The sequence below is a fragment of the Papio anubis genome, chromosome 10 (genome assembly GCF_008728515.1).
Source record: "Papio anubis isolate 15944 chromosome 10, Panubis1.0, whole genome shotgun sequence".
NCBI classification, from domain to species: Eukaryota; Metazoa; Chordata; class Mammalia; order Primates; family Cercopithecidae; genus Papio; species Papio anubis.
The window spans coordinates 92,221,681-92,241,112 of NC_044985.1; the positions used below are offsets into that span (position 1 = coordinate 92,221,681).

A 19,432-nucleotide genomic window follows, 5' to 3' on the forward strand; every position below is an offset into this window, starting at 1 on the left:
TCCACTGTAAAGTTACTATTTTATCCTTTGTAATTAGTAAGTAATATGTAGGGGAGATACTTTGGTTTTTTTTTTTTTTTTTTTTTTGAGACGGAGTCTCGCTCTGTCGCCCAGGCTGGAGTGCAGTGGCCAGATCTCAGCTCACTGCAAGCTCCGCCTCCCGGGTTCACGCCATTCTCCTGCCTCAGCCTCCCGAGTAGCTGGGACTACAGGCGCCCACCACCTCGCCCGGCTAGTTTTTTGTATTTTTTAGTGGAGACGGGGTTTCACCATGTTAGCCCATGTTGGGATGGTCTCGATCTCCTGACCTCGTGATCCGCCCGTCTCGGCCTCCCAAAGTGCTAGGATTACAGGCTTGAGCCACCGCGCCCGGCCGATACTTTGAAACTGCATGAATACCCTATATCTTACTAATTTTTCAGTCAATAGTTTTAGCATTCATTTATGATACTTGTTGAAATGCAGTGTTATTATGTTTGCAAAATGGTGACTTTTCTAAGTCTATCATTGCTTTTACGTTTATTAGTTGACATTCTACTCTGAAAACCTTTCCTTTGTTGGAGAGTTTTGGGTGGATTGTGGAAGGATGACATGACATTTTTTTTTTGAGACAGTCTCACTTTGTTGCCCCGGCTGGAGTGCAATGGCGCGATTTCACCTCACCGCAACCTCTGCTTCCAAGGTTCAAGCGATTCTTGTGCCTCAGCCTTCCGCTAGCCTGGAATTACAGGCACCTGCTAGCATGGCTGGTGAATTTTTGTATTTTTAATAGAGACAGGGTCTCACCATGTTGGCCAGGCTGGTCTTAAACTCCTGACCTCAGGTGATTGGCCCGGCCTCCCAAAGTGCTGGAATTATAGGTGTGAGCCACTATGCCTGGATGAAATAGACAAATTCTAAATATATTTTGATTGTAGAGCTAATAGGATTTGCTAATCAACTGGATGTAGGCTTCAACAGAAAGACATCAAAGATGACTCAGGTCTTTGGCCTGAGCAGTTGGAGGGGTGGAATTGCCAACTGGGAGGAACAGTTTGGTTTTAGATGTGTGAATCGGAGATATCGTCATCCAAGTGAGATGTCAAATAGTTGGATATATGAATCCAGAATTTAGGGGAGGGCTATAGGGTAGAGATATAAACTTGGATGTTGTCATCATGTGCATGGTATTTAAAGCTATGAACTTGGATGAAGATCATCAAGAGAATGAGTGTGAGGAGGAAGGAAATAAGGACTAAGGACTGAGATTGGAGAAATCAAGAGAAGCCAGAAAAGGAGACGGGGGAGAGGCCAGTGAGGTGACAGGAAAACCAGGAGGGTATTTATCTTATTAGTCAAGTGGAGAAAGTTTTTCAAGGAAGGGGAGTTACGCTGCTGATATGTTAAGTAAGATGAAGAGTGAAAACTGACTAACGACACATTGGTAATCTTGATAGGCAGTCAGTGGGTTTGGGGTTCAAGAGATAATGGAAGAATTACTGGAGATGGGAGTTTTGCTGTAAAGTAGAGGGAAATGCAGCAAAGGGATGTGGAGTCAAGAGATGGCTTTTTAAAAAGATGGGGAAAATTACAGTATTCCTGTTGGCACGTGTAGAAGTGTAGGGCTACCTGTGCTAATTTACAATGTATGTGTTTTGAATTAATGCTAAGATTGATGTAAGTCTTTAGGAAAGATGTAATTTAGTCAGTGAGTGCTATCTCTAAATATAATTTTAATCAGGATTCTTGCTACTAGCCTACTTATTAGAGCTTTTGACAGCAAAATTGACTAATTTTCTTTTGTTATTGCCACTGTATTAGAATATGTGCAGGAATGGTTAGAATGATAGAGAAATAGAATGTATGGATAATGTACCCATTGGAAAAGAGATTAAATTAAGACGTAATAGCAAGCTTTCACTAAAAGACTATGCCAAGAAATAAATAACCAATTATTTCAAAAAATTGCTTATTGACTATTTGATATCAGTGGTTTCCTATTAACTGACACTTTGCTAAACCTGTGAATACTTTCTTAAATTATTTTAAAAATATTTTTATCTTATACTGGGGAAATACGGTTTTTCAATTGCCACCTAATTGTAGGTGGCAGCCCTGATACATATTAGTCGAGCTACTTTAGGCAGATTACTTAATCCCTAATTCTTGATTTCTTTATCTGTAAAATAGAGCTAGTAATACATATTCCATAGGATGCTGTGAAGATTAAATGTGGGAAGATACAGATACTGCCCTAATGAATGAGTTATATATATATAGTCTAACACATCATAGGTGCTTTTGCCTGTTATCCTTTATGTGGAAGCTAAAATTGGGTTTAATTTTTTTCTAGATAGAAGCCAACTAAATTTCTAGTTACCTTTTCTTTTAAATAAATTAAAGTTTCCTTGATGCAATTGGTATTCCACTTCTAAGTCATTTGTTTGGTAACTTTACCAAGAGTTAAAATAAAGGATATGTATGAATGCTGATATTACGAGAAGAAACAAATTTCTTGTAATTTTTTTACTGACAAAATAGCATAATGTAATAATACTTGAGGGCAATATTTTAAATATAGGTCTACTAGTGAGAAGAAAGGAATTCTTTTTTTGGTCATAACATTTTGCTTATTTGGACGTCAAAATTGGTGTTCCCTTCATCAGACTGATTGCATTGCAAATGTTTAACTATAAAACCTTCTTAGTTCATGGGCTATACAAAAACTGTAAGCAGGCTAGATTTGGCCTGTAGGCCATAGTTTCCTGACCCTGATCTGCAAGATGATTTCTGCATTTAGTTTCAGTCTTTATATTTGTTATTTAAAAAAAACAAAAAATCCACTAACTTACAGCATTTTAACAAGAAGACTTTGTATCTATTCCCTTTGAAATATTACTGATATATGAGCCATATAATTGTTTTCCTGTAATCTTTCCATAGCTACTTTCTTTTAAACTTATTCCCAAGTAGTTTTAGACACACATAGAATTGCAAAATGTAGACTTACATGGAGTTGCAAATATCGTACAGAGAGTTTCTGGGTATCCTTTACCAGATTTCTTCCAATGATAGTATCATGCATAACCATCATAAATACTTTTAAAAGTACCCTTAACATTGGTAAATAATCATTTATTTAAAAATAAATTTTCTCTATAATTCTGTTTATTGAAGAAGAATTTACACCTGTGATTTCACTTTTTGTTTTTATTTCCAGATCAGCCAGCATTACTAACCTGTCACTGGATAGATCTGGTTCTCCTATGGTACCTTCATATGAGACATCTGTCAGTCCCCAGGCTAACCGAACATATGTTAGGACAGAGACCACTGAGGATGAACGCAAAATTCTTCTGGTACTGGTCCAGTATCTTTGACCTATTGCTAGTTTTGAGCATAGAGAATGTTTATGTGACTGAGTCTTTTTTTTTTTCTTTTTGAGACAGAGTCTTGGTGTGCCGCCCAGATTGGGGTGCAGTGGTATGATCTTGGCTCCCGGCAACCTCCGCCTCCCAGACTCAAGCGATTCTGGTGCCTTAGCCTCCTGAGTAGCTGGGATTACAGGCACGTGCCAGCACACCTGGCTAATTTTTTGTATTTTTAGTAGAGATGTGGTTTCACCATGTTGGCCAGGCTGGTCTCAAACTCCTGACCTCAAGTGATCTGTCCACCTTGGCTCCCAGAGTGCTGGGATTACAGGTATGAGCCACTGCACCCAGCCTGTCACTGAGTCTTTTTAAAAAGAAACATATAAATGAAATAGTGTATCAGTTAAACAGAAGTGCTTAGCTTCAGTTTTACAAGGATCACCTGAGCGATGGGTCGAGTATTCTGTACTCATTGCATTAATATTTTCTTCTTTTCTTTTCTTTTTTCCTTTTTTTTTTATTTGGAGATGGAGTCTCACTCTGTCCCCAGGCTGGAGTGCAGTGGCGGGATCTCGGCTCACTGCAGTCTCTCCCTTCCAGGTTCAAGCGATTCTCCTGCCTCAGCCTCGTGAGTAGCTGGGACTACAGGCACGTGCCAGCACACTCAGCTAATTTTTGTATTTTTAGTAGAGACAGGGTTTCACAATGTTGGTCAGGATGGTCTCAATATCCTGACCTTGTGATCTGCCTGCCTCAGCCTCCCAAAGTGCTGGGATTACAGGTGTGAGCCACCATGCCTGGCCAGTATTTTCTTTACCCCTTTTGCCTGGTAAAATCAGAATTCAGTTACCTACATAATAAGAGAGCTTAACTCTTAGGTCCCATATTGCTATTTAAGCTTTGAAGCATGTTTGTTATACACATGTAACACTTTTCAGACATTTAATACTATATGTTTATATGAAATAATCAGTTGCTTATTGAATTTATCTGTGCATAAAATACTGTGTTCAATTATAAGAGTGACTCAGAGAAATGGAAGATATGGCTGTGTCCTTAAGCTTATAATTCAAAAGTAGAAGTAAGAGCCAGGTGTGGTGGCACGCAGTTGTAGTCCCAGCTACTTGGGAGGCCAGGACAAGAGGACTCTTGAGGCCAGGGGTTTGAGGCTGTAGGGTGCTGTGATCATGGCCATGAATAGCCACTGCACTCCAGCCTGGGCAACATAGCAAGACCTTGTCTCTAAGACAACAAACAAACCAACAAACTCACAAAAGGTAGAAATAAGATCAGGGAGAAGATCCTTAATAGTGGAAGTAGTATTACTTTAACAATAAAAAAGTGTCAAATAATATGACTACATGTCATGTAAGAATTCAAAAAACAGCTCATTACTAATGAGGGAATCAGAAAAAGGCTTAAACTGAAGGACTTGAACTGGACCTTGAGAGATGGAATAGTTTTGGATAGGCAGTTAGGAAGGTGAATCTTTAATTTAAAGGTGTGAAGAAAGTTATAGAGGTAAGAATAAGCATAACATTTTCCATGGCCAGAAGTAGGATTTTTTAATTGGGAGAGAGTTTAAATAGCAGTCTGGGGGCAATGAGAAAGGAAAGTTATTTGGGACTACCTGGTGGAAGGCAATGAATTCTGTACTTACAGATGTAGATTTGAACCTTTAGTTGCTGAGGAACATTCAGAATTTTTTTGAGAAGGGAGTAATTTACTGAAGGTCTTCCTTTAAAAAAAAACTCATCTGGCAGTTGGGTACATGGTGAGATCTGGTGGAGTGAAAGCCTCTAGGAACAGTTACCTTAGGTTAGTGTGATTAACTGTTGTCTCCCTCTGCCTTGCCCTATCTCCAAAGAAGAATACATAAATAGGAGATGTGCCATTGATTGAAAAAAGAAGTATTTGGAATAGTTGGTTTTCAAGAGAAAAAGTTACGTTTGGAATTAGATGAGCTGAGTTCAAGCTGTTCCCATGTATATGTCATTTGTATTAAATTGTGTGAGTTAGCTACCATAAAGACATCCAAATTAGGTTTCCTTTTATGAGTCTCAAAATCACAGGAAAACATCTGAAAAGGTATATAACATTTTTCTAAAGAGTAACTACTTGCTGTTAATGTGATTGCAGGACAGTGTTCAGTTAAAGGACCTGTGGAAAAAAATCTGCCATCACAGCAGTGGAATGGAGTTTCAGGATCACCGGTACTGGTTGAGAACGCATCCCAACTGCATTGTAGGAAAGGAATTAGTCAACTGGCTAATCCGAAATGGGCACATTGCCACAAGGTATTCTGATCTTAGAAAGAGGTTTCTATGTTTTGAATGAGAAAACATATTTGAAGATAGTAAGAGTTACAGATTTCTTTGTAGAGTTAGGGTGCTTTTTGTTTTATCTGATTGATGGTTTATTGTGCTAATTATTTAACCCTCCTCCAGTCTGAGTTTTAACCAGCAGAGAACAGATGCAAGGAGTACAAGGAGCCAAATGGGATCTTAATTTACCTTATTAAAAGCAGAAGAACTCTCTAGCAAAGCAGGATTAGAGAATGTAGCTGGAACCTAAGGCCAAAGAATTCCTCAGCTACTGTTCACTAATCTAGACAGGTTGTAACCTGTGTTGAGTATTTAGTCTGTGAGCTATGCCTGTCAGGTCCTAGCTTGCCTCACAAATCATTTATAAAAAAGAGTAACAGGTCCTGCTTTTCAAATACACATATACCCTAGCTTTTACTGTTTTCTCAGATTAGCTACTACTCCTCTCACGGGAAGAAAAAGGTACGTAAAGAAGTAAGGAGAGAAATAGCTTTAAGCAGTAAAGCCCTGGTTGCAATTTTGGCTGTATATATTTTTTTGCTTTGTGCTTTTAGTCACATTATTCAATCTCTTTGAGACTTCTTCAATATGAGGAAAATTATGTGGTCCTTTGAATAAACTGGGGGGGATGAAATAATATTGGCTGAAGTGCTTTATGAATTGTGAAATGCCATATAATGTAATGTGTCATTAAGTGTCTATTTCATGTATATATGTATACATATTTTATGCCTGTATCTGTAATGTTTGGTATTGTCTTATTAAAACTAAGCTCCTTGAAGGTAGGAGCTTTTCTCAACATTTTTTAAATCTGTTAAGTACAGGGTTGTGCATGCATTGAATACTCAGTCAATGCTTGCTGTTATTAAAATTAGGTTTTGTTAGGACTGCCTTACCAGTAGTTTCTTGTCCTTTACTATAGTACCTGGAAGAATCTTGTAATTTGCTTTAACTCTCTCTTGTTTTGTCCTTTACTTATCCAAGGGCCATATGAAATTCTAATTCTGATTAGAACTGAAAAAAAAATTTAAGGTTGTGTCTTATCTGGTACTTAACTGTTCTGATTGACTTTTAAAACTTTTCATTTTTGTGGGTCTTGATTCAGGGCACAAGCTATAGCGATTGGACAAGCAATGGTTGATGGACGTTGGCTGGATTGTGTTAGTCATCACGACCAGCTTTTCAGAGATGAGTATGCGCTCTATAGACCACTGCAGGTACTTTTCAGTGTTTACTGCCAATTAGAATGTAGCAAGCTTATTTTATAGTCTTTCTTCATCAGTGGGAATAAAAAGTAGTTTATTAGAAGATCATTTTTTCTAACATTTTTTCCTGCTGTTTGAGGAAAGTTAAAACATTTTTTTTTTACTTGGCAGGCAGCAATAATGAAAAAGCTGCCATTAGAATCAAACATTTTATTGTTTACTTTAAATTTGATCAGACAGTAAAAAGGAAAAGAATAAGAATCAAACACTTTTTTTAGTTGGTGTGGTAGTTCTTAAATTTGGCTTTATGGTGTTTATAGTTGCTTATCATTTAACTTTAATGGTTTTTGGTTTTATTATGCCTATGTTTTTAGAACTAACTGAGAGTATAAGTAATACAATGAAAAATTTTATGACATCTATTGAAATAATTTTGACTCTAGCACTATTGTATAACAATAGTGATGATGGCCAGGTGCGGTGGCTCACACCTGTAATCCTAGCACTTTCGGAGGCCGAGGCGGGCAGATCATCTGAGGTCAGGAGATCGAGACCATCCTGGCTAACACGGTGAAACCCCGTCTGTACTAAAAATACAAAAAATTAGTCAGGCGTGGTGGTGGGTGCCTGTAGTTCCAACTACTTGGGAGGCTGAGACAGGAGAATGACATGAACCCGGGAGGTGGAGCTTGCAGTGAGCTGAGATTGCGCCACTGCACTCCAGCCTGGATAACAGAGCAAGACTCCATCTCAAAACAAACAAACAAACAAACAAAAACAATGGTATATTGATGAATATATATTTTTTTGCTTTAGGGAAGTGGAAATTATTTAAAGATACAACTTCAGAAAAAGATATACGTTCACTCTTGGTTTATGTAATTTGATACAATATGTGGGTTATATATACACACACACATATAAACATATATATACATATATATACACACAGGCAAACATGTATATATAGCCAACCCTTAAGAGTTAGGGATACTGACCCCCTGAAGAGTTGAAAATTCACCGATGTTTGACTTCCCCAAAACTTAACTACTAATAGCTTACTGTTGACTGGAATCTTTATTAATAACAGGCATTTAATACATATTTTGTATGTTGTATGTATTATATACCATATTCTTACAATATTTTGTATGTTGTGTGTATTATATACCATATTCTTACAATAAAGCAAGCTACGGAAACATGAAGAAAATCATAAGGAAGAGGAACTTTACTTACTATTCATTAAGTGGAAATGGATCCTCACAAAAGTCTTCATCCTCATTGTTTCATGTTGAGTAGGCTGAGGAGGAGGGAGGAAAAGAAGAGATTGCTTTTGCTGTCTGCAGAGGCAGAAAAAAAAATCTACATATAAATAGACCCGTGCAGTTTAAACCCTTGTTCAAGGGTCAGCTGTGTAATGTTTAGTAACACCTTTGTGAACTAAAATTGGAAAGTCAATGGTTAGAAGAGACAAATGACTCCAAATACTGGTGTGGTGTGATTGATTAAAATTTATTTTCCAATATGTGTTCTGGAGAGAGTTTCCCCAGAGCTAAAATAAATTCTAAGCTATCTTCACTCTCAGGACTAAGGCATGAAATAAAACACTCTAAAATCTGTATTAAAAAAATGTTTTGTTCTTAATATACAACTTAAGTCTTCTAGTTAATGAAAATTACAGTTTTAAAGAGTGGAATCGTCAGTATGATTCTGGTTTATAACTTAGTTTTTGCTAATTTGTTTATTTTTATATAAATTCAGTTGTTAAGTTCGTAGAAATATTGGACTACAATTTATTTGTAGTGTGACAGCCTTAACATTGTTGCCATTGAGGGCCAATTGCTTGGATCCTGTCTTCATCCTTTCAGAGTACAGAATTTTCTGAGACGCCTTCTCCAGACAGTGACTCGGTGAACTCCGTGGAAGGACACTCTGAACCATCCTGGTTTAAAGACATAAAGTTTGATGACAGTGACACAGAACAGATAGCTGAAGAAGGTGACGATAATTTGGCTAGTGAGTTTAACTTTCTAACATTTTAGTGTTGATGGGTTGTTACTGTGTATGAATGATAAAATGATTACCTTGTTTGTTGAAATAATTCCGCTTTATGATTTATGGCTCCAACTAAATGGAAACATCTGATAGCAGTCTTTGTCTTAGATACAGTATTTTCTTAAACCAACTTGTTAGGCTGACACTTCTAGATTTTACCATAGTCTATAGTTTGCAGCAGCTTAAAAATAACTGAACTAATAATATGGCAGCAGACAACTTTCTCATCTCTTCACTATGATATCAGACTTTCTCTCTGCAGAACCTCCAATATATTTCTTCATTTTAAAAATTGATTTTACATTTAACTTGTTCAAATTTTATTAAGTCTACACAGAAGTACATGAAAATACTGTATCCATTTTGGTATTGCACATTGGGCTTGTATATTAAAAAAACATTTTTCTCCTTTCCTCCAATACCCTGATAAAACCCATTTTTACTCCCCTCCTCTCCCTATATTTCTTTCCCCTTCCCAACACTAAAAGATTCTGCCAGTCCTAGCAAGCGCACATCAGTCAGCAGTTTCCAGTCCACAGTGGACAGTGACTCAGCCGCTTCTATCAGCCTGAACGTGGAGCTGGACAACGTGAACTTCCATATCAAGAAGCCCTCCAAGTACCCACATGTGCCCCCTCACCCTGCTGACCAAAAAGGTAGGAGGTAGTCACCATCTGGAATCCAAACACAGGCTGGACAGCTGGGCCATAGGATCTCATGCCAGCCTGTCTTTCTGGCTTCCTCTGTCCCATGTGGCTGAGGGGATTTGGTGTGGGTTTTGTTCTACCCTTTCTCATTTCTCCCACACCTCCTCCCCATACCTTTTTTGGTTGATTCCTTTTATTTCTTGTTTTCTTCCTCAGCACCACCATGCCCAGTTTAAAGCTTGTAGTCTTTAAAAGGAACCACATCTGACTGCTCTTCCCATAATGTGCAACTTCCAAGGTGGCATTTCTTTGCATTTATAACATGGATGTTCTGCTCTATTCTTTTCTCTTTCTTCATTTAACATTTTAAAGCCTGTTTGCCTTTGCCGTTACCCAGTAACATAATATTTCACTAAACTCATTAAGATGCTTGAACTAGATTGGGGGAAAATCATTCACACATTCCAAAATACCTCCACAGTAATTCATAATGCTTATTATGTATATTCTATGTGTATTAAAACAATTTCTTCTCTAATGTAAAATGAATTCATTATTTTTAGCTATCTTATTTGATGCTTTAGTCTGTTGGCTCAAAAATAGTAGTGATCATATTCAAAAGACATTTTGTGTAAAAGGAGAAAGAGGTAAACATTACTAAAATCTAACATAGCAGCTTATAAGAAATGCCTGTTGTTAAAATGGATGATGAGGCTTACTTTATTGGATATAATTAAAAGCCAGTTTAAATTATGGTCCTATCATGGGATTGTGTAAAAGTGAATAAGTAAAAAATGCATGAGTAAATAAATAAATGTAGGATTTCGTTATGTCGTAATAACTGAAAAATCAATATTATAAAGATGAAGCACTTTATTCCATGATTTTACCTGGAGTTTGTATTTTAAACATATAACTGTCTAAAGTAGAATTGTCTCCTTACTTAGATCTGAAATGGTTGCCTAAGTTTTGCGCACTCTATTTTGAGCCTAAAAATAGATCAGAAAACAGAAGCTTTTGAACCAAACATTTATACTAAAATGATTTGATACAAGTTTATATTTCTCCAACAAATTTCTCATAATTGTCAGTATTAGCTATTATCAAAATGTGGTAAAATGATACTTAAGAGTTATAGTAATAAAAAGGAATATGTTATTTAAAAATAAGAAATTTAGAGAGGGTGTGTTAATGAGGAGATGTGACTAACATTGAACATGAATAAGATAGACATCTTTATGGAAATCCTCAAAACAGAAACTGGAAAAATGATGGAGAATATTTGGGTGAGTATGAAAGGATGGAAAAGCAGATATGACACTTATGTGAGAATTAACTACAGATGGTGGTCACATGGGGGATATTATGAAGGTTTTGAATATAAACTTGCAGATGTGGGTCAGGGGCACACAGATGATGAACATCTGTTCTCTGGACACATCTGTTGGCAATTGCATTTTGCTGTAAGCAGAATATGAAGTCCACTTTTGACTTGCTGATGATTTCACCTCTTGGAATGTTAAAGGAGTTCTGAAAATCTTGAAGAGTGACCTGTCATCATAAGAGTTTGTAATAGCAAAGGATAGACTGCTGAGCACAGTCAGATACTTACTTTTGAAAACCTAACTTGAGAACATGTGGAGTGGAATGGAGCAGGAGGCTCCAAAAATGACATTGTTATGGTAACAACCCCAGATTGTGTCTCCAAGGAAATTGACAGGAGAAACACCTGCAGTTAACAAAAATATGACTCCTTTCGAACCTCCCTGATCTCAATCCCTTTTTTTTTTTTTTTTTTAAGAGACAACAGGCTGGAGTGCAGTTGTGCGATCTCAGCTCACTGCAACCTCCACCTCTTGGGTTCAAGTGATTATCCCACCTCAACCTCCTGAGTAGCTGGGATTACCAGTGCACACCACCATGCCTGACTAATTTTTTGTATTTTTAATAGAGATGGGGTTTTACCATGTTGGTCTTGAACTCCTGGCCTCAAGTGATCCACACCCACCTTGGCCTCCGTAAGTGCTGGGATTACAGGCATGAGCCATTGTGCCTGGCCCTCAATCTTTTAAACAGATTGCCTATCAAAGTTGTAAGTGGCAACTTGCATAGGGGAATAAATCTGAAAGAGGGGACAGCACTTTTAAGAAAAATGACAGTATAATAGAAGTCCAGCTTGCACTGAAGGTTGGAGAAAATGCCAAGGATATCTGAGAAAGATTTAAAGTTTAGTAGAAAGAAAAACTAGGCCAGTTATTTGGGAAAGTTATGTAATATTGATTGATGACTAAAAGAAGGCTTTTTTTCCTCCCCACTCTTTAGACTAATCTTATCAGAAAAGAATACACGTGGTTAAGAGGAAAGTGAAGTCCAGGGTAATAAAGAGATAGAGAATTAATGGTTTTTTAAATAAGTCTGTTGCCAGGTTTAGGCAAACTATATACCAGGTTATTGAAAGACTTTGGATCTGGGATCATGGAGCCAGAGTTTGTTATCTTTGACGAGTTGCAAAGAGTAGGAGAGAGTCTAGATGACTGTAGTGATAGATGCATTATTATTTTTTTTTAAAGATGGGTTCTTGATGTGACATTGAAGGCTGGAAAAATGTAGAGAAGTGTAGTGAACAGAATGGTCTGTGGTATTTAGACAAGGAATTGGTGGTAACTGGGCACCAGTGTTGGTTAACCAAAATAAGTCATTCCAAAACAACCCCATTTCCATTTTTTATGGTGATACAAGATTGATAAATCAGAAAACTATGAGAGATACTATCTTTGTTGATGTTAGTAAGACATTTAATGATCTCTCAATAGCTTTGTAGACAAAGAGGACGATTTCGTACTTGAAATATGTTAAAAGAGGCAAAGGCAATGGTCATATTTATTTGTTTAAAGCACAGGCTTTGGAGTCTGTATGAGCTTTATTTTTTAAATTGTAAATTGACAAATTTTAATTGTATGTATTTATGGGATATAAAAAGATGTTACAATATATGTATAAAATATGGAATGATTAAGGAACAAGTAAGGATTTGAAATGATGGATATGTTTATTAAACCAAGCTAATGAACATATTCATCATTTTAAATCCTTTTTGTTGGGCCAGGGTGCAGTGACTCATGCCTGTAATCCCAGCACTTAGAGTGGCTGAGGCAGGCGGATTGCTTGAGTCTATAACATAACCTAGGAGCATCCCCTTCCTGTTGACATCAAATTATTAATTATCCTTTCAATATTTTGCACAACAAACTACCAGTTTGGGCAATGTGGCAAAACCCCATCTCTACAAAAAATACAAAAAAATTAGGTGGGTGTGGTGGTATGCACCTGTGGTCCCAGCTATTTGGGAGGCTGAGGAGGGAGGATTGCTTGAGCTCAGCAGGTTGAGGCTGCAGTGAGCCATGATTTTGCCACTGCAGTCCAGCTTGGATGACAGAGTGAGACTTTTATCTTAAAAACAAAAAAAAATCCTTATTATTCTTAGTGGTGAGAACCTTTGAAATTTACTCTTAGCAATTCTGAAATATACAATATACTGTTATTAACTATAGTCGTCATGCTGTACAATATTTCTCAAAAACTTATTCTTCCTGTCTGAATGAAACTTTTTACTCTTTGACCAGCATAACCCCATTCCCTTCACTTCCTCAACCTCTGGTAACCACCATTCTACTTAGTGTGAGCTTTTAATATGAAAAACACAAAGAGTGTAGTGTGTTTGGTGAATGTAAGAGTTTATGATACCACTACTAGTGGTGTTTTTTTTTTGGGTTTTTTTGTTTTTTGTTTTTTTTGTTTGTTTGAGACAAAGTTTTGCTCTTGTTGCCCAGGCTGGAGTGCAATGGCCTGATCTTGGCTCACTGAAAACTCCGCCTTCCGGGTTCAAGCGATTCTCCTGTCTCAGCCTCCCAAGTAGCTGGGATTACAGGCACCAGCCACCACGCCCGGCTAATTTTTGTATTTTTAGTAGAGACAGGGTTTCACCATGTTGGTCAGGCTGATCTCGAACTCCTGACCTCAGGCAGTCCGCCAGCCTCGGCCTCCTAAAGTGCTGGGATTATAGGCGTGAGCCACTGCACCTGGCCCACTACTGGTGTTAACACGTGGATTTGTAGCTTGTTGTACAAAATATTGAAAGGATAATTAATAATTTGATGTCAACAGGAAGCGGTTGCTCCTGGGTTATGTTATAGGGATTTGACTCTCTGTATTTAGTGTTGTTCACCACTTTTTTTTTGGTCAGCACTTTTAATGTTTTTTAGATCCACAAATAATTAAAATCTGGAAAGAATGGCTAGTGTGTTGGATAGCAGAACTGACATTTAAAAATCTTGATTTTCTCAAGCAATAGATTGAGACTAACAAGATGATAGTTAACACAGTTAAACATAATATAATAATAAGGCTTAACACATTTACTATTAGTACTTTGGAGAAAGTCACTCTTAATAATTTGTGTGATAAAGATCTAAGTTTTAGTTATTTGCAAATTTAAGAGTGTGATGTATCAACCCCTCCGCACCCCCCAGTGCAATAATAGATTTCGTTAGTGGCCATATAATGTCTAGAATGAGGATCCAATTTAATGTTTTGTGTTCAGTTCTGATTTATGAATAGAGCGAGGTTGCCAGGATCCTAAGACATCTGAAAACTGTGATAAGGGAATCTGGACTATTTGAAATGGAGAAAAGAAGACTTGGTGTTGCCTTTAGGTATCTGAAGAGTACCTGAAAGAAATTATATTTATTTTGCATATGGCTGAAGGAAGAAATAGATTCAGTAGTCAGGAGTAGTGAACTTTTGCCACTGTGCATGGGAAGTGTCCAGGTTGTGTCTGAATGTTCACTTGTCATAGTTATTGAGGACGGATGCCCACATTGGGTGATGGGTTACATAGACTTGGGGACTTCTAAATTTTCTTTTAATTCTAAATCTGTGAAATGAAAAACCTAGATCTAGAATTAAAAATAAATTATGATCTTTTAACCTACTCAGTGAGAATATTATAGAGAAGGTTCCAGCATTAGGAAGAACATAATTATTAAATTGACGTCTTAGGTCATTTGCAACCTTATAATTTGAAGACTTCATAAATCTCTTAATAAATATAGCTGGCTTTCACAGTTCTCTCTTAGTTTTTAACATACTAACAAGAGTTATTCTTACATTTTTTTTTCTTGTGAAGTTGTAATAGTTTGCTCAGTGTTACAGTCAAGATGAACACTGATTACAAGAAAATAAAGATTTCCAGGGAGACTGGTAGTTATGTGAAAGAATAATAGAATTCTTCTGCCTCTGGTTTTCATTCCCTTTGTATAAAAACAAATGGGAATTTTTTAAATCTTTACGTTGAAATTAAAGGTAGTACTTATTAAATATTTTCTTATGGATTGTCCTATATTGTTTAAGGCTGAGGAAAATTGGATTTATAAAATTGGTTGAAATATCTGTACTTTAAAAAATACTACTTATGCTTTCTATCTTAAGTGAGAAAACCCTATTTTCAAACTTAATTTTTCATTATTGGTCTTAGGGAATTGTACAATTAAAATATATTTTACTATGTGTTGCAAGCAGGATTCTGAACTATTCTTGGAAAGTTAGCAAGTAGAACCTAGAGAAGAAGGTGAAAACCATGACTTCTGTAAACCTCTAGATGCAGTTTTCTGTGTACAGGAAAACATGGGATAGAGGAGCAAGTTAAACACACCATGAGAAAACGATTGTACTCAGAATGTGGGACATCCCACAGAACAATAACCCGGGTTCTTTTACAGTTCATTTTATGAAAAGGAAAAAAGGAGATCTGTTCTAGATTAAAAGAGAATGAAGAGATACAGGAACCAAATGCCATGTGTGAACTTGATTGCATCAAGGCTTGAGAAAAAACCTGTTGATTAGAAAACATTTTGGGGAGAGTTGGATAAACTTGAGTATGGTTTAATTCTGTGCTATTAAGACATTGTTAACTTTCTCAAATATGTAAATAATACTGTGCTATAGAGAAGAATACCCTTATTTTTATGAGAGTTGTGCTGATGTCCTAGTGGTAAAGTGTCATATATGTAACTTTGAGTGATTGGAGGGAAGAAACATACACATATATGGCAAATCCTTAACAATTGTTGAACTCAGGTGGATGGTATACAGCATTTTCTGTAGGCTTAATTTTTTTCATAACTAAATGGGGAAAATCCACCATTTCTGGAGTCTCATAGATACAATTAAGCTTTAGTGTGAGAAGGCTGGTAAAGAACAGTACATTAATTGAACTGAGAGAATTTGGTGTTACTCATTTCTGTAAGGGAAGAGTAGAAATAAAGTATAACATCTGTCTTGTCCACATACTCGATTTTATTGTATTTGGCATAGTGCACTTGAACTTTCTAAATAAAATATTTTCTTTGTTTCCTGGTTGGAAGGATGAGCATATTGGCTTATAAACATAGTAACTTTTAAAGCCCAGTTGTTTATAAATGAACTTGGAGAAAATTTTGTGGAGAACCTTTACCTTAAAGGAGTTAACATGCATCGTGTTTTAATTTGCATAGTGGAAAGAACCCCATTTGAGCTATGCTTGGTCACAGACCTAGAGAAAGTTCATGGGGAAGTAAAGAGTAAGTTTCACTAGTAAGAAAACTTTTTTATTTATTAAAAGCCTTCAGAATGTGTTCAGTTAATGTCTAGCAAAAATTCGGCAGTGTTTGGTATAATTTTTGAAAAACAAAAATGCTTATTCGGAACTAGTACAAATACTGATGAGTTTTATCTTTTTTCCTGCCAATGTCACTTCTGTATTAATTTGTTTTATAGCTTATATTCTGAAATTTTAAAAAAGTTTGTATTGTTTTATCAGGTGGGTTCTCTGTGAACTACTTTGTGCATAGGCAAAGTGATTATTTGTTAAATCATCAAGTTACATGTGAAAAGAACTGTAATGCTTTAGGATGGTCGTACAAGTATCTGAAGATCTTAATGTTCATAAACCGGTTGGTTTTGGTAAGAGAAAAATGTTTCTCTATCTGACATTTGAATTAAGGAGAATTGTTTCATGGCTCTATTGCATTATTAATGCAAGTCTGCTTAAGTTTAGTATGAAGTGCATAGAACAAGTATCAAGAGGCATTTTGACCCAAAACTTTCTTGAATTTGCTGGGCAGTGATGGGTTTAGTATGAGTAATATTTTGTGTGTGGGTGTTTTTGCTATATAATTATGCTGACATATTTATAGTCATATGTCTCTCCTTTCCTTCCTCCTCTCTGTTGTCTCCCTGGTATGCAGAGTATTTGATTTCTGACATTGGAGGACAACAGCTCTCAATAAGTGACGCTTTCATCAAAGGTAAGTTTATAAAAAGCTGTATGTGGAATGGTGTCTCTTTTGTTCATGAGGGTATACTTAGGGCTTAGCACATTGATTGGCATAGAGAAGGTGCTGAAACTATATTTGATTATGGTAGTATAGGAACACAATTTTTAATGTGTATAATGATTTTGAGAGTGTTGAGAACCAAGAATGTAAACTTGGACTTGGTTTGCAAGAAGGAGGTCTCTGATGTGAAAAGTAATTGTTTAAAAACTTTTAAGTAGAATTTGAACTTAATTCTTTTAAAGACATAGTTTACACTTAACTATATTGTGAATATAATATTAAGTATTGATATACATCTCATCAAGGATTGCCAAATTTGTCAAAAAGCCCACAGGCAGATCTCCAGTTAAGGATGCTGCTTGTCCTGTGGAGTGAGGAAGAGAAGTAGGCAGGAGAGGATAAAGAACTAACTCTGCTGATAAATTTCTTTTGGACACAAAAGGAGAATAGAAAAGTATTAGCCTTCTCCTATTCCTTCCCCACTTAGCTTAGCTTCCTAGAGTAAAGACATTCTTAATTGGTCCATAGTATTCCACTGGTTAGGCCTCAGATAATAGGAGAAAATTTCCCTTCCTTCTTGGCTCCCAGCGTTTCAAATCAAAGAGAGAAGGCAAGCTGGTACAAGGAGGCCACTGCAGCTTATCTGATAGCTTGACAGTGCTTCTAAATTCACCTCCAAGCATCTGGTTCAGCTAGAAGTTCACAGAGTGGCCCTTTATGTAATTGAAATGCGCAGTTCTTGTATTTCACATGTCATGGACATATACTTTACTGTGTAATCTGCTGGGCTGTTGGAAGTTTTTTGTTTGTTTTGCTTTTAAGAGAGGACAGGTTAGAGAATTTTTGTAAGCATTTCCTACTTCTTTTCTTTCCACTTATTTGGTCAGATTATTCAACAGTTATTTAGTGAACATATTTTTTTTTGTTAAGCATTTATTATTAATTTTTTGTCTTGATCTGTTTTCACTCATCTTTAAAAAATTTAAAGATTTTACACAAATTCTACATAAATGCTATTTATTATGTTTTAATATTTATGTTTTTGAGTCTCTTGCTAAAATTTTGTTAAAAAACCTCTGTGCCAATATTGAAAGAGAAACACTATTGAAGATTGTCTGAATAGACTTTCTGCACTGTCATCTGTTGTTTTGGGATTATCTGAGCTGAGCTTCTTTCTTGAAAATTCATCACCCACGCTATCATGTGTTCTGCCAGCATTTAGATTTCTGTTGAATGCACTTTTCAGTTTGTGATTTTTTTTTTTCTATTTTTGAGATGGAGTCTCGCTCTGTCACTCAGGCTAGAGTGCAGTGGCGTGACCTTGGCTCACTGCAATCTCTTCCTCCCAGGTTCAGGTGATTCTCCTGCCTCAGCCTCCCTTGTAGCTGGGATTACAGGCATGTACCACCACGCCCAGCTAATTTTTGTGCTTTTAGTAGAGATGGGGTTTCTCCATGTTGGCCAGACTGGTCTCAAACTCCTGACTTCAGGTGATCTCCCCACCTCGGCCTCCCAAAGTGTTGGAATTACAGGCGTGAGCCACAATGCCCTGCCCAGTTTGTGATTTTAAGGGGATATTAACACCCTCCTTTTTAAAAATTAAAAAGAGAAGCAAAAATTTCATTTTATTTGCTTTTCAGAAGCTGTGCTTATAATTATTGGCTTGAGAGTCTTAGTTACGTACATTTGATTTTCACAGTTCTGTTTCTGATTTTGGCGGTTGCCAATTATTGCTCTTCTTAATTCTTGCATTTCTGTATTTTTAGTGTATTTTACGTATTTGTGTGTATTTTCTTATGCATTTTATTTATATGTTCATTACATGTTCTTGCCTTTTTACGCCAATAATTTATGTTGGCTAACTTAAAACATTTATAAAGAGAAAGGGCAATTTCTAAATACATGAGTAGGTGGTATAAAACAGGACAATGAAGTAATAACTTCTTATTTTATATTGTACTTAGAATCCTTATTTAATCGTCGAGTAGAGGAAAAATCCAAAGAGCTGCCTTTCACACCTTTGGGCTGGCATCATAACAACCTGGAGCTCCTGAGGGAGGAGAATGGGGAGAAACAAGCCATGGAGAGGTTGCTGTAAGGCAATGAAATTTTAAATTTTAATTTTTCACTTTTATTATCTTCAGTGACTTGATAAGCGTATGCATCATTCCTCTTAAAAAGGGAGGTATTTTTCTTTTTCCTTAGAAAGTAAAAAATACTAAGATTACTTAGGAAATAAAGCCTATTTTGACTTGTGATTACATTTCTTATAAAACCAAGAGCCCCGACTGGGTGCGGCAGCTCATGCCTGTAATCCCAGCACTTTGGGAGGCCGAGGCGGGAGGATCACAAGGTCAGAAGGTTGAGACCAGCCTGGCCAACATGGTAAAACCCTGTCTCTACTAATAATACAAAAATTAGCCAGGCGTGGTGGTGTGAGTCTGTAATCATAACTACTTGGGAGACTGAGATAGG

General features: G+C 36.7%; 1 protein-coding gene across 24 annotated transcripts in view; it reads left to right on the forward strand.

The window, feature by feature from the left end:
• Window positions 1-19,432, forward strand: part of PIKFYVE (phosphoinositide kinase, FYVE-type zinc finger containing) — a 92,469-nt gene that overhangs the window by 30,119 nt on the left and 42,918 nt on the right. For 18 of the 24 annotated variants that reach the window (XR_002516257.2, XR_002516258.2, XM_009182912.4 and 15 more), the window contains 7 exons: window positions 3,200-3,338; window positions 5,490-5,647; window positions 6,780-6,891; window positions 8,751-8,898; window positions 9,426-9,593; window positions 16,868-16,927; window positions 18,922-19,051. Coding sequence is in view for 22 of the 24 variants with exons in the window: in XM_009182912.4 (XP_009181176.2) it covers window positions 3,200-3,338; window positions 5,490-5,647; window positions 6,780-6,891; window positions 8,751-8,898; window positions 9,426-9,593; window positions 16,868-16,927; window positions 18,922-19,051 (915 nt within the window). In the remaining 2 variants the exon portion in view is untranslated. Of the gene's footprint in view, window positions 1-3,199; window positions 3,339-5,489; window positions 5,648-6,779; window positions 6,892-8,750; window positions 8,899-9,425; window positions 11,387-16,867; window positions 16,928-18,921; window positions 19,052-19,432 lie in introns of those variants that run through there. The other 6 variants (XM_009182919.4, XM_009182920.4, XM_009182930.3 and 3 more) reach the window with 4 other exon arrangements.